Source organism: Mandrillus leucophaeus, unplaced genomic scaffold, assembly GCF_000951045.1.
Source record: "Mandrillus leucophaeus isolate KB7577 unplaced genomic scaffold, Mleu.le_1.0 Scaffold5, whole genome shotgun sequence".
Taxonomy (NCBI): domain Eukaryota; kingdom Metazoa; phylum Chordata; class Mammalia; order Primates; family Cercopithecidae; genus Mandrillus; species Mandrillus leucophaeus.
Window position 1 is genome coordinate 7,412,655 of NW_012105364.1, and position 13,756 is coordinate 7,426,410.

Below are 13,756 nucleotides of genomic sequence, written 5' to 3' on the forward strand. Positions count from 1 at the left end.
TCAATGCAGCAAACTTTATTGTCGTATTTTACGAAATCACCACAGCTACCCCAACCTTCAGCAACCATCACCTTGATCAGTCAGCAACCATTAACATAAAGGCAAGATCCTCCACTGGCAAAAATATTATGACTCACTGAAGGTTCAAATGATCATTAGCTTTTTTTTTTTTTTGAGATGGAGTCTCGCTCTTTTGCCCAGGTTGGAGTGCAATGGCACCATCTCAGCTCACTGCAACCTCTGCCTCCTGGGTTCAAGTGATTCTCTTGCCTCAGCCTCCCAAGTAGCTGGGGTTACAGGCATCTGTCACCACACCCAGCTAATTTTTTGTATTTTTAGTAGAGATGGGATTTCAACCATGTTGGCCAGGCTGGTTTTGAACTCCTGACCTTAAGTGATCTGCCTGCCTAGGTCTCCCTAACGCCTAACGTTAGGATTACAGGCGTGAGCCACTGCGCCCGGATGATCATTAGTATTTTTTAGCAATAAAATATTTTAAAATTAAGGTATGTACATTGTTTTTAAGACATAATGCTATTGCATACTTAATAGACTACAGTATAGTGTAAGCATAATTTTTACATGTCTGGGGAAACCAAAAAATTTGTGTGACTTGTTTTATTGCCATATTTGTTTTATCACAGTGGTCTGGAACTGAACCCACAATATCTCTGAGGTATACTTGTATTTATTTTTATACTCATTTTCCACTTAAGGTAAGTGATTCTGGTTTTCCATTTTATGATAGTGAAAAAATATTCCTTTCTAAATAAATGTATTTGAGAGTCTATGTCAATAAGAACATTAATAGGGCAGATGGTAGGTAGATGAAGGCCAAAATCACAAAGACAGTGTAAGAATGACAGACATTTTGGAAATCCTGCTTTGATTGAAAGAATGGTGGACATTAGAGTTAGATTTGAGTCAGAAGTCTAGCTGTGTTGTGATTAGTCATGAGACCCTGGGCAAATAACTTTTGCTATCTGTGAAAGGTAAGAAGTCTGTCGGGTGTGGTGGCTCATGCCTATAATCCCAGGACTTTGGGAGGCCGAGGCGGGTGGATCACCTGAGGTCAAGAGTTCGAGACCAGGTTGGCCAACATGACGAAATCCTGTCTCTACTAAAGATACAACCAAGAAAAGTAGCTGGATGTGGTGGCAGGCGCCTGTAATCCCAGCTACTTGGGAGACTGAGGCAGGAGAATTGCTGGACCCCAGGAGGCGGAGGAGGTTGCAGTGGGCCAAGATCACGCCACTGCCACTGCACTCCAGCCTGGGTGACTGAGCAATAATTTGTCTCAAAAAAAAAAAAAAAAAAGTAGGAAGTGATGGAGGAAGTACCCACTTCACTGGAAAAAAGGTAATGATGGGTGGGCTAAGTTGGATAAATCGTGGTAGGAGGAGGTAAAGCGGCCTATACAGGCATAAGGTGTTATTACCATTATCCTGTGCCCACAGGATTAACAATCTTTCCTTTTTTATAAACCAAAAAGATATTTAAAGTCATAACTGGATTCTAAACCCTTCAGGGCAATGCTGGCTGCTCACGGGTTCACTGGAAAAAGTCTAGCAGTTCTGGACAGGGACAGGGAGGATCAGTGGAAGAACTGCTTGCCATTTGGTCTCTCCTGGATAGAACTTAGAGCAGCCTGGGGCCTCTGTTTCAACCCTCATCCAGACCCCTACTCTATACTGAGTCAGATGCACACAAGGATCTTGGGGGTGGCCTGTTGTGATGTATTGTTGCATAAAACAGGTGTTTTGCTAAACTGGGTAGGAAGAGTTGTAACAGATATTCTTCTCTTGGATCTTGACTCTGGGGTTCCTGTTCCATTTAGTGTAGTAGTTTTTCTTGGAGGATTTGGATTTTGGTAGGTGACATCCCATTGACCTGGAGAGGAAAGAGGAAATATAAATGGTCAGCAATCAAGTTAGTCATTTGCTGATCTCTGGCTTTTAGAATACTGGGTAAGATCCTGTGGGAGGAAAGAGAATAAAGTGATTTATCCCATTGTTGATGAGGGATCCACCCTAGATATATGTGAAGTTAACTTACAGGAAGAAGCTCTTGATTCCAGGTCTGCGTGATGTCAAAAAGCACTTTGCACAATAAGTCAGGAAAGTGAGGTCCATTAGGAAGGGACAGGACTAAGAGCAACAAGGTGCCCTAAAGAGTGTGAACAGGGAATGGTGGAAGGGAAGCAGAATGTTATAAAAGCAAACACAGTGCAAATGAGATTGGATGTTAGAGATGAGATTGGATGGATGGATCTGGCAGCAGGAAATGCTTCGGGGGAGCCGTAGAAGCAGTGCTTCTGGAGAAAAGCCTGGAGCCAAGCGGTGGCAATGATAATTAAGAAGGAGCAAGCATGCAAGAGGCATTGTTAAAGAAGTAGCCAAGAATTTGCAGGGCTTGATGAAGGAAGTGAAAGAAAGGGTAGAGAGATGGTGCTGAGCTCTTGAGCCTGAGCATTTGGGAGGAGGAAATGCCCAAGATGGTCCTGGGGAAGGCAGGAAAACAGGATCACCTTAGGAAGGGAAGATGAGCAGGTTGATATCAACTATGTTGATTTTTAGGAACTGTCAGGATGAAGTCAAGTCAACTGTCTATCAGGAGGTTGGAGAGACATGACATTAGAGGTCAGGAAAGGGTCGGAGCTGAGGACAAATATTCAAGAACTCCAGGGGTCCAAGAGGTAGGGATAGAAAGTGCAAAGGATAGAAAGCACATCTTTTTTTTACCTACACATATGATCAAAGTCGTCCATTTTCCCTAAAAATAGAGTGAAATTCTGCATCTTAATGAAGATAGAGATGTACAAGAATACCTCACCCTGTCCCCTCCAGGCATGCTTGCAAGCCCATGAGTCAGTGTGGCATAGCAGTGGGAAACTGTCTCCCCTCTCTAGCAAGCCCAGGTTTATAAGCTCTCAAGAAATGGCACAGATTTGGAATAAATGTCTGGAGTTGATCAAATTATGGGACAGACGTCAGCCTGGGAGTGCATTTTGGTCTTCCCATCATATGCCTCCCCACCCACCTCCCATCTCCTCTTGCCCCATGGCTTCTGCTCCCCTAGCCCCTTACCTCTTCTTCTCCCTTACCTAAAATTCCCAGATACACTCTTTGGTAATGTCTTCGCTGTCTGCCAACAGGGTGCCGCTTTGGTCGGCTCGCAGGTAGAAGCCATTGGGGGCCAGTACGGTGAGTAAGTTGCTCCCCTGAAGCTCGATACAGAAGTTGAGGGCAAACTTGCCCCAAGGGCGAAAGGTACCAAAGGATGTTATTGACCAGAAGGATCCCCCCTGTGCTGGAGAAGGAAGAGCTCAGGTTGGTGGGCCATTCATAGGGGAGTCCTCCAGCAATCTAGCCTTGGAGAGGCTTCGTGGAGGCATGCCACCCTTCCCTGGCTGCCCCATCCTGCCTGCATTGGCAGGTCCTTCTACGGAAATGCAGGAGGGCCAATAGGGATTCCACTGCTGTCTGTTCTGCCAACCCACCTGGGGCTTTGAAGTGTGAAAACAAATAGAGATCCTGTTTTTCCTTTTTTTTTTTTTGAGATGGATTCTCGCTTTATGCCCAGGCTAGAGTACAGTGGCGCAATCTCGGCTCACTGCAAACTCCGCCTCTGCCATTCCTCCTGCCTCAGCCTCCCGAGTAGCTGGCACTACAGGCGCCCACCACCACACCCGGCTAGTTTTTTGTATTTTTAGTAGAGATGGGGTTTCACCATGTTAGCCAGGATGGTCTCGATCTCCTGACCTCATGATCCACCCGCCTCGGCCTCCCAAAGTGCTGGGATTACAGGCGTGAGCCACTGTGCCCGGCCTGTTTTTCCTTTTATAATGAGAGGCCCTGGGTGGCAGGCCCTGAAGTCTGAGCTGGAGCTAAGGCAGGGACTAGACTGTGAACTCTCAGGCGGGGAAGAGGAGCCACTCACCCTGGAAGTGGTAGATACCCTGTCGGCAGGGTAGTAGATGAATGCGGTCAGGCTGATCCTGGTTGCACTGTATGAGGTCATGGCCTGATGAGGAGCCCACATAGCCATAACGACCTCGCAATACAAGGAAGGGGCGATTGGCAAATAAAATCCCAAATTCCTCATTTGGGCCTGGAAGAAATAGGAAGGATTATCTGGATGGGCTGCCTTTAGGTGTTTTTCCCAAGTGGAAGCAGGAGGGGGGGACACTAATTGCAGAAGGGTGTGGTCAATATTTTAACATTGAATGAACACCTACTATGTGTCAGGTCTTACACTAGGTGCTTGTGAAATGCTTGTGAGAGCACCTAGCACATGCGAAACCCAAGAAGCTTTAATATTCTTCCTTCCTTTGAGGTGTGTTGATGTGTTTAATCCTCACAACAATTCTGTGAGGCCGCAGAATTGTAGACAATGAAATGTCCATTTTTATAGACGACAAAACTGAGGCTCAAGGAGGTGCTTTGCTCAAGTGATGACAAAAATTCAGTGACTGAACGAGTACAGACCCAAATCTTCTGACTCCGACTCTAGTGTTTTGTTTTTTTTGTTTTTGTTTTTTTCCTTTTTTGAGATGGAGTCTCACTCTGTTGCCCAGGCTGGAATGCAGTGACACGGTCTTGGCTCACTGCAACCTCCACCTCCCAGGTTCAAGCGATTCTCCTGCCTCAGCCTCCTGAGTAGCTGGGGTTACAGGTATGCACCATCACGTCTGGCTAGTTTTTGTATTTTCAGTAGAGATGGGGTTTCACCATGTTGGTCAGGCTGGTCTCAAACTTCTAACCTTGTGATCCACCCACCTCAGCCTCCCATAGTGCTGGGATTACAAGCGTGAGCCACCACACCCGGCCTTCAGTGTTCTTTTTAACCATCATATTCCACCTCCCTCTAAAGTTCTCCCTGACTGGGAATCATCTGGTAGGAAGGCTGCTCCACTCACCTGGAAGGGTAGCATTGGCCATCAGCAGGCCGTTGGGTGCAATGCCCAGGAAGCGCCCCCTGCAGGACTGCAGGATGATCCTGCCACAGTTCCAGTGCATTCGGAAGAACGTGTCAGACTCCAGGGGGTGCCCATCAGCCATCACTGCCCTGTGGCGCCTCTGGAAAGAATGTAAGGAACAGAGATGAGGAGTAAGGACCGACAATCTCAGCTTTCTCGGAATAAAACCAGTTTTATTCCTAGACTCTCTTTCCCACATCCCACCTATCAGCCTTTTTCATGCTCCCAGAGTTGATGAGAATCCTTTTGGAAGATGTACTGTGGCCTCAGCTCTCCCCGTTCCCCCAGTCTGTGCTGTATCCCAGAGCACAGCATAAAAACTAGGTCAGGATATCACAGGAAGAGAAATAAACCTCAGTCTTGACTCCAAAATCATTTTGAAGTAGATCATAGGCATAAAAGTGAAAGGTAAACTATGAAACATCTAGAAGAATACATAAGAGAAGTTCTTTGCGAGTTTGGGGTAGGCAATGGTTTCTTGGGACAAGAAAAGCAGTAACCATTTTAAAAAACTGATAAACTGAACTTCACTGAAATTAAAAACTTGCTTCTCAAAAGAACCATTAAACAAATAAAAAGGCAAGCCCCAGGTTGGGAGAAAACTTTTGCAATACATATATTTGGCAAAGGACTTGGATTTAGAATACATAAAGAACTCTTACAACTCATTAATAAGACAAACAACCCAGTAACAAATAGCAAAGGATCTGAACAGATACGTTGCAGAGAAGATGTACAAATGGCCAATGAGCACATGAAAATGGGCACGGTGGCTCATACCTGTTATCCCAGCACTTTGGGAGGCTGAGGTGGGCAGATCATGAGGTCAGGAGTTCGAGACCAGCCTGGCCAACGTAGTGAAACCCCATCTCTACTAACAATACAAAAAATTAGCCGGGCATGGTTGTGCATGCTTGTAGTCCCAGCTACTCGGGAGGTTGAGGTAGAAGAATCTCTTGAACCCGGGAGGCGGAACTTGTGGTGAGCTGAGACTGAGCCATTGCACTCCAGTCCAGGTGACAGAGTGAGACTTTGTCTCAAAAAAAAAAAAAAAAAAATTCTAAACCTTACTAATTATAAGGTAAATGTGAATTAAATCCATAAATTACGCACCCACTAGAGTGGCTAAAATAGAAAAGATAGATAATCCAAAAGCCAGCTTTACTGTTGGTGAGGATATGGAATTCTTAGAACCCTCACACATTATTGACAAGAATGTAAAATAGTATAGTCACTTTAGAAAACTGACATTTTCTTATAAAGTTAAGCACATATCTATTATACAACCTAGTAATTCCACTCCTACATATTTACCCAAGATAAATGAAAATGTATGTTCACAAAAAGACTTGTACATGAATGCTTATAGCAACTTTATTCCTAATAGCCCAGACTAGAAACAACCCAAGTGTTCATCAACAAGTGAATAGATAAACAAATCATGTTTATGAGCAGCACTATAGAATACCATTCGGCAATAAAAAGGAATGAACTACTGATACACGAACATTATGAGCGAATCTTAAAAACATTGTGCCAAGCAGAAGAAACATATGTACCATACATACTGTATGTTTCCATTTATCAGAAATGCTAAAGTAGGTAGGCAAATCTAATTCACAGAGACAGAACACAGATCAGTGGTAGCTGGGAGAGGGAGAGCGAGGGTGGAGGGAAACTGCAAAGAAACAAGAGGAAATTCTGTGGCGTTGAAAATATTCTCTCACTTGTGATATGCTTATGGCATGGTTGCATGGATGGATACATTTGTCAAAACTTACTGAATTTTACACTTAATAGGTGCATTTTATTTATAAAACATACATAATATACATATTTGTATACAATATACATAATTTATACATATGTGTATTATATAATTTACATACATGCAAATTATACCTTAATACAGTTGATTTTTTTTTTTTTTTTTAGAAAGGAGGCCCCATTGGGTGAAAATGAATGTTTATCGACACGTGCCTCCACAGCCCACATCATCCTCTCACCATTTGCCTTGAAAAAGAAGGAAGTCTAGGCAGGGAGAGCTCAGAGCTTAAGGTTTCTCTTGCTCAGGAAGCCAAGGTCTCACCTGGGCTAGGTAGTAGCCATTGGCTGAACGAAGCTGCACAGTGGGGCTCTCACTGTCACATTCAAACTGGAACAAGGACATTGGGGTTAAGCGCTCAGAAGCAGCACGCACCTCATCATCTGCAGAGGAAGCGCATGTCAGTAAAAGCCTCACCCTCAGTCTCGGCCCCTTCTCCATGTTTTATGACCAGGGCTTCTGTCCCTCCTTTTTCCCTTCTCAACCTTCATCACTTTCTGTTGGACCATGGTAGGTCTGCAGAAGACCCAGGCAACTTTCCCCTAAACCCCATACCCATGCTTTTCTGTCCTTCTCGACGGCACAAAAGATCCCCTTGGGACCCCAGGATCTTCCTTATTAGCAGACTCAAAAATCTATGCTGATCCCAAACACATTTTCCTCTTTTCAACAGCCAGCCCTTCCTCTCTCCATCGCTGTGTTGGGCCCAGCACTTACCGTAGATGACTGAAATGAACCGCCGAGTCTTTGACCTGAGTCTCACCCAGGTTGGGCAGTGCTGTAGGATGAACCACTCCTCACCCCTCACGGGGTTGCAGCCCAGGCCCAAGAGCAGATGCGTGCCCTGTGGATATAACATGCCTCCTTCTCCATCACACAGTGCCACAAGCCCTCCAGGCCGCACTTGCATGTGAAAAGCTGTCTGTGATGAGGGTTGGGAGAACAGCCGGTCTACATGGGACAAAAAGTGGTGTGTAGAGGTCTCCAGGTGGTAGCATCCATCTCGAAAATGCAACAGGAAGCCACACTCCTCCAGGCAGGGAACTGCTGCATCCACCCAGATGCGGCCCATAGTGGGGTCAGCCCGGGCATAGCAGCGGTGGATGGGGCTGTAGAGGATCACGTGGACATGGAGGGCTGGTCGGGGAGTCCACATGTGGTAAGCTGAGAGGACCCGGGAAGTGCAAAACACGTCCTTGCCATTGGACTCCAGATAACGACCAGAAATTAGGCACTGGAGGGTCCACTTGCTGTTCCGGTGGAAACGCAATAGAAAGCACCCATGGTGGCTGGTCCTTGGGCGGCCGTAACACATAGTGCCATCACACTCACACAGCAGGTAGAGGCCCTGCACACTCTTTAGTCGTACCACGGCCTGTGTCTCATGCTCATTGCTCACCAGGATCTCCCAGGTCTGGAGGCATCAGGAGGCAGAGGAGGGAAATCAGTGTCACTAAGTTACCAGACCAAGGAGCCCTGCAACTGTCATGGCTGGCATCATCCTGGCACCTTCATCAGCACCAACCACCTGCCCTTCCACATCAGCCCTGGTATCTCCTTGCTGTCAGCTCTTCCACTTTCCCACTCTCCCCTCATCAAAAGATCTCTGGGCCCTTCCACCCCTGCAGTCAGATGGCAAGATCCAAAGATAAGTTCTTGATGTCCACCTCCTTCAGCTAACAGAAGGTAAACCTCCCTCCTTTCTTAATCCCGCTCTTCAATATCTAATTTTTAAAGAAATGCTTTGGTATAAGTCTTACTTTTTTCTTCCTCACTGTTGTCCACAGAGAGCACCCTTAGCCAATAACTCCATCCCCAAAGGTTGCCTTCCAGCATAGCAAGACAGAAGCAAAAGCTCTTATAGGCAGGCCCTGGCTCCAGGGATGAAGATGGGAGCACAAACAGTTCAGATGCAACTGCCTGGTTCAGCTGTGATCAACCTTGTTATAAAAGGAAGAACTTCTCCCCTGCCTCACTCTGGCACCCATCCCAGAGGTGCCTACATTCCTCTCTAGAATGAAGACCAACACTGCTAGGGCTTCTGGAGTTCCCCTTTCTCAAACCACAACCAGAACAGAAACATAGGCTTTGCAATAACTCCACTGGTCCAACTTCCCCTGGATGCCCACAATTCTGCTTTCCCACCTGGGCTCTCCACTTCTCTTCTTTATGACACAACCACCCTGTGCTGGGATGGGGAATAGGGGACAGTTAGAGCAGGACAAGGCAGCGAGGGCAAGGCTGAGGCTTCTTTTTGTGGAATAAGTTGAGAGGTGGGAGATGGGGCAATGGGGTCTGTGAACAAAAGCCTGGAGTAGAAAAGTCTCAGGGCTGGCAATGGCAGAACCTAGGAAAGTGATTAGGTTGAGAGTACATCCCACTTTCATATACAGGCAAGTGCATACACACACACACACACACACACACACACACAGACACACACACACACACACGCAGACACACACACAGCTTGGCCACTCAGAAAACTGGTTCCAGTATAGGTTTGCTTTGTCACCTGTCTCCTGCCCAAACTCTTCGCAGTTGCAGTGACTGTATTCTTGCATGCCTCAAAGGTGAGGTAAGTTCCTGCCCAGCTGATGAGCCCAACCCTTAGGTCCTCAGCCTTGGGATGTCTGTGTATCCACTCCATCTCATCCATGGGGCCGACACCACAGGTGATGACTCCGTCTGGCCCAGCCCTCCCCCCCGTAGTGAGGTTCCACAGGCCATAGGGCCTGTAGTGCCCACCAGATGTTCCCAGAGAGAACTTCCCAGGCAGAGGCTGGCCTGGGGCCCAGCACCTCTGTGACCCGGGAGCATTGTGACTGTGAGGGCAGCCTATTATCCCACTGTAGTGGGGAAAGGGCCCTTGCCCAGCAGCATTAATCCATGGCCTAGAGGAGGCGGGTCCAGAGCCTCCGGTGTTTGCGTTCCTATTCCCCTCTGGGGACCGAGGTAGGCTGAGCTGAGACCAAGATCTGGAACTTCAACCTGTGAATTTAGGCAAGTTTTCCCCTTTCTTTACCTCTGTTTCTCATTCTAATAACAGGATAGAAATCAACCTCTTTCCTCCCAAGGAAGTGGGTTCTGCCTGGCTCCCTTGCAGCTCAGGTATTTTGTTAAGTAAAAGATATCCAAGAAAAATCTATCAACTTTTATGGCCTTTAAGAGGATGAGGTCAAAATGTTCCAGATGTTGCTTTGCAGGGAGTATGAGGAAACCCTAGTTAATCAGCTGACATCAAATAACACATATTCATCACGAAGGCTGGCTCAGGACCTGGGTAAGGAGAAGCGCATAGGTGGAGAGAGCACCAAGCAGCCCTCCTCAACCCCAGCTGCTCTGCTGGTGGGTAGGACAGCTGGCTGGGCAGACAGTCAGAGCTCCTGCAAGGATATCTTTCCCCTTCAAAGAATCTCCGAGTTATAGTCTCTTGGACTCACTTCCTGCAAAGCTTGAGGAGAAAACCCAGCTCAGAACCTGGAAAAAGTGACATGAAGGAAAAAGTGACATGAAAGAAAAAGAAAGGCAAAAAGAAGTGATGATGAGTTCTGCCTAAGCCTGGCTAGGATCCAAGGAAAAATGGGCAGTCAATCACACTTGGAGAATAGGCCACTCTCCTGGTTCCTTTTTTTGAGACAGGGTCTTGCTCTGCTAGCTAGGTTGGAGTGCATCTCAGTTGACCACAGCCTTGATCTCCCAAGCTCAAGTGATCCTCCTGCCTCAGCCTCCTGAGGTGCTGGGACCACAGGTGTGCACCTCCACAACCAGGTAATTTTTTATTTTTGTTTTTTTGTAGAGATGGGATCTTGCCCTGTTGCCCAGGCTGGTCTTTAACTTCTGGGATCAAGCAATCCTCCTGCCTCAGCCTCCCAAAGTGCTAGAATTACAGGCATGAGCCACAGTGCCCAGCCACCCCTGGTTCCTTACACCTGCTTTCCTATTCCCCATAGGTGGGGTCTTCCCAGGTAGCAAGAGTCTCAGTGGCGAGCAGCAAGGAACTACAAGCCCCAGACTCCACCCATGTTTTATAAAATAAGGATAATAGACTATTAGTGGCAGAATCCTCTGGGTAATTTTATTTTTTATTTTTTTGAGACGGAGTCTTGCGCTGTCACCCTGGAGTGCAGTGGTGTGATCTCAACTCACTGCAAGCTCCGCCTCCTGGGTTCACACCATTCTCCTGTCTCAGCCTCCCGAGTAGCAGGGACTATAGGTGCCCGCCACCGCGGCCGGCTAATTTTTTGTATTTTTTTTTTAATAGAGACGGGGTTTCACCGTGGTCTCAATCTTCTGACCTTGTGATCCACCCACCTCAGCCTCCCAGTGCTGGGATTACAGGTGTGAGCCACCGCGCCTGGCCTCCCCTGGGTAATTTTAAAGATTCATATTGTTGGGCATGAGACTAGTCCTGACGAATCACATTTTCTGAAACGTACCTCAGGATTCGCATTATTAACGCACATTCTCTCCCCCTCTAATTTTAATGTGCAAGGCAAACATTAAGAACTGCTCTAAGTAGCTATGAGAATGATGGGAAGAGTTACGTGGTTCATGGAACTATGAAGGGAGATCCTGTAATCTTCAGCAAAGGGTCCTTGGAGCTGGAAAGGAATGAGACTTCCACCACTGGAAACCCTACAGTATTTCCAGCCCAATAAGGAGGGAGAAGCTGAGCTGAAGGTATGTGTGGGTGGGGTTGCCCTGCAGCCTTAGCTGCTTTGATCCTCTCCCATGTTGTCTCTTGGTACCCAGTAACCCAGCCTCCCCGTTGCAGGCTATAGACAACACCGTGTACAAACCACAGCAAATTTATTACTCAAGATCCAGTGCCACATTATAGCACCACCCGGAACCCTCACCTTCCCCCCCAACCTGGCCCCTAGAGTACACCCAAAACAGAAAAAAAAGGAAACCCAGATCCCTGCTCCTCCTCTGGAAGAGGGGGCCTTGGCCAGGAAGCCCCTTCCATAGGTCCCAGCAGGCAGGAGAGTGGACCCCTCTGTGCCCAGAGAGCAAGGCTCCAGGCTCCAACAACAGAGAGAACATGCAGGCAGGAGCAGGAGCAGAGGCCTGTGGCTGTGGGGGAGGAAGAGTGGGAGGAAAGGGCACTGCCTGAGGAGTCCGGGAGTCTGGTCATCCCGGGGATGCACACAGGAGCTTCCGGGCATCAGGGGCCTGCCCCTGGCTGGTTAGCGCTTTGACAGCTCGTGGGACAGCCAGTCCAGACCATCATAGAGACCTGTGCCTTGGGTGGCACAGGTGGCCTGGACATACCACTGTGGGGAAAAGGAAAGAAAGAGGTCAGCAACCAGGAACAAAAGGGCCTTTATATCCCTGTCCCAGCCTGTGGCCTCCCTAAAGAGGCAGGATTCAGCACCAGGTGGGCAGGACCCTTACCGTGCGGCTGCGCAAGTGCTGTAGCCCCAGCTTGTCAGTCAGCTCGCTCACGGGCATGGCGTTGGGCATGTCTTGCTTGTTGGCAAATACCAGCAGCACTGCATCCCGTAGCTCGTCCTCCTGCAGCTGAGAGGGGAGAAGAGAAGGTGGGACCCAGGCTGCGTCTTCTTTACTGTGCGGGGAATTCCCTTTCTACCTCCTAGGATCTTGACTGGAAAAAAAAATATTGTGTAGTCTGCCACTGAAGACAAGACATAGTTGTAAATGAGCTTGAGGTGACCTGAGCCGTAAGTCCAGAAAAGAAAGACCTTTTCCTAATTTGAGTACTTGCCTAGGCAAAATGACAACATTTCCAAATGGAAAAGGCAAGAATGTAAAATGTTTCTCTTTACCACATATAAGTCCCATTTCCCCTGCAACTTCTCAGACTCAGATGTAAAGACATGAGAATGCAGCTGGGCGCGGTGGCTCATGCCTGTAATCCCAGCACTTTGGGAGGCTGGGGCAGGTGGATCACCTGAGGTCGGGAGTTCGAGACCAGCCCGGCCAACATGGTTAAACCCCATCTCTGCTAAAAATACAAAAATTAGCTGGGCATGGCAGAAGGCGCCCGTAATCCCAGCTACTCAGGAAGCTGAGGCAGGAGAATCGCTTGAACCCGGGAGGCAGAGGTTGCAGTGAGCCGAGATTGTGCCTTTGCACTCCAGCCTGGGCAACAAGAGCAAAACACCATCTAAAAAAAAAAAAAAAAAAAAAAAAAAAAATTTGTGCAAATTATAAACAAAACATTTAAAAAACCCTTTATCAATAAAAAAAAAAAAAAATATGAGAAAAACTCCTGAAAGGAAGGAACTCACTGAAACTACTTAGATCTCAGCAGGGACACAAAACCAGAAGGCAATGATCAAGGCCCAGGGGAACAGAACCCCAGAACTGCCGGTCAACAGGGCGGGGCTAGGTCACATCCACCCCGCCTCCGGCATCCACGTAGAGATACCCTGACCCACTTCTCAAATAGCTGTATCTGGTGTCAGGGTCAGCTCCAGAAAAGTGGCAGAACTGGGAGCAGACCCCGAGAGGGCCCGCCGCGGCGCTCCCGCTCCCTGCTTCGTCCCCGGGCTCACCTATGGTTGGGATGGTGGTGACAATCTCCCCCAACTTCAGTTTGTACAGGATTGTGGTCTTGCCAGCCGCATCCAAGCCAACTGCAACGGAGAGGGGCACAGGGATGGAGATGGGAGCGAGGGAGCCCCCTAGAGACCAGGGAAAATGAGAGGCCACAACAGCTGATGGTGACGGGGGCGGAGAGCGGGAGCGCCTCCAGGTGCGCGTCGTTATCTACCTTCGGGGCCTGGAGGGCAGTTGGGTGGCGTGAGCCAACTCCAAAGAGGGCGCGGCGCGGGAAAGGGCTGGGATGCAAGGGGCACGGGGGGTAGGCCGCGCTCCTTTTAAAAGTCGTCTCCAAGGGCGGAATCCTCCCTTCTTATCAGCCGGGCAGGGGCGGAGGGAGCTTCACCCCACCCAGGCCCGCAGCTCCGGGTGTCAGGCCCCGG

At 48.2% G+C, this 13,756-nt stretch overlaps 2 protein-coding genes across 3 annotated transcripts in view; both read right to left on the reverse strand.

Moving 5' to 3' along the window:
* Nucleotides 1-1,367: 1,367 nt before the first annotated feature.
* On the reverse strand, nucleotides 1,368-9,663 carry FSCN3 (fascin actin-bundling protein 3, testicular). 2 transcript variants are annotated; one of them, XM_011995927.1, is made up of 7 exons: nucleotides 9,319-9,620; nucleotides 7,521-8,217; nucleotides 7,068-7,186; nucleotides 4,919-5,078; nucleotides 3,940-4,110; nucleotides 3,104-3,304; nucleotides 1,368-1,890 (listed from the first exon to the last, which is right to left on the reverse strand). In XM_011995927.1, exons 1-7 carry the CDS (start codon nucleotides 9,460-9,462, stop codon nucleotides 1,697-1,699), a joined length of 1,686 nt encoding a protein of 561 aa, XP_011851317.1. In that variant the 5' UTR covers nucleotides 9,463-9,620; the 3' UTR covers nucleotides 1,368-1,696. The 2 variants fall into 2 exon arrangements, with proteins under 2 accessions (XP_011851317.1, XP_011851318.1); XM_011995928.1 differs by having other exon boundaries at nucleotides 1,716-1,890; nucleotides 3,104-3,309; nucleotides 9,319-9,663.
* A 1,935-nt stretch (nucleotides 9,664-11,598) lies between these two features.
* ARF5 (ADP-ribosylation factor 5) overlaps nucleotides 11,599-13,756 on the reverse strand; it is an 11,629-nt gene continuing 9,471 nt past the window's right edge. The window contains exons 5-6 of the mRNA XM_011995996.1: nucleotides 12,204-12,329; nucleotides 11,599-12,082 (exon numbers count right to left, since the gene is read on the reverse strand). Of these exons, the coding sequence (XP_011851386.1) occupies nucleotides 11,996-12,082; nucleotides 12,204-12,329 (213 nt within the window). The 3' untranslated portion in view covers nucleotides 11,599-11,995. The remainder of the gene's footprint in view (nucleotides 12,083-12,203; nucleotides 12,330-13,756) is intronic.

Bases quoted from the DNA above. Each gene is read 5' to 3' on its own strand.
- FSCN3 (XM_011995927.1), bottom strand. From the start codon at position 9,462: ATGGATGAGATGGAGTGGATACACAGACATCCCAAGGCTGAGGACCTA. The intron at 8,218-9,318 runs GTGACAAAGCAA...TGATGCCTCCAG, and splicing joins AGAGTTTGGGCAGGAGACAG to ACCTGGGAGATCCTGGTGAG. The intron at 7,187-7,520 runs GTAAGTGCTGGG...CTTCCTCTGCAG, and splicing joins GTTCATTTCAGTCATCTACG to ATGATGAGGTGCGTGCTGCT.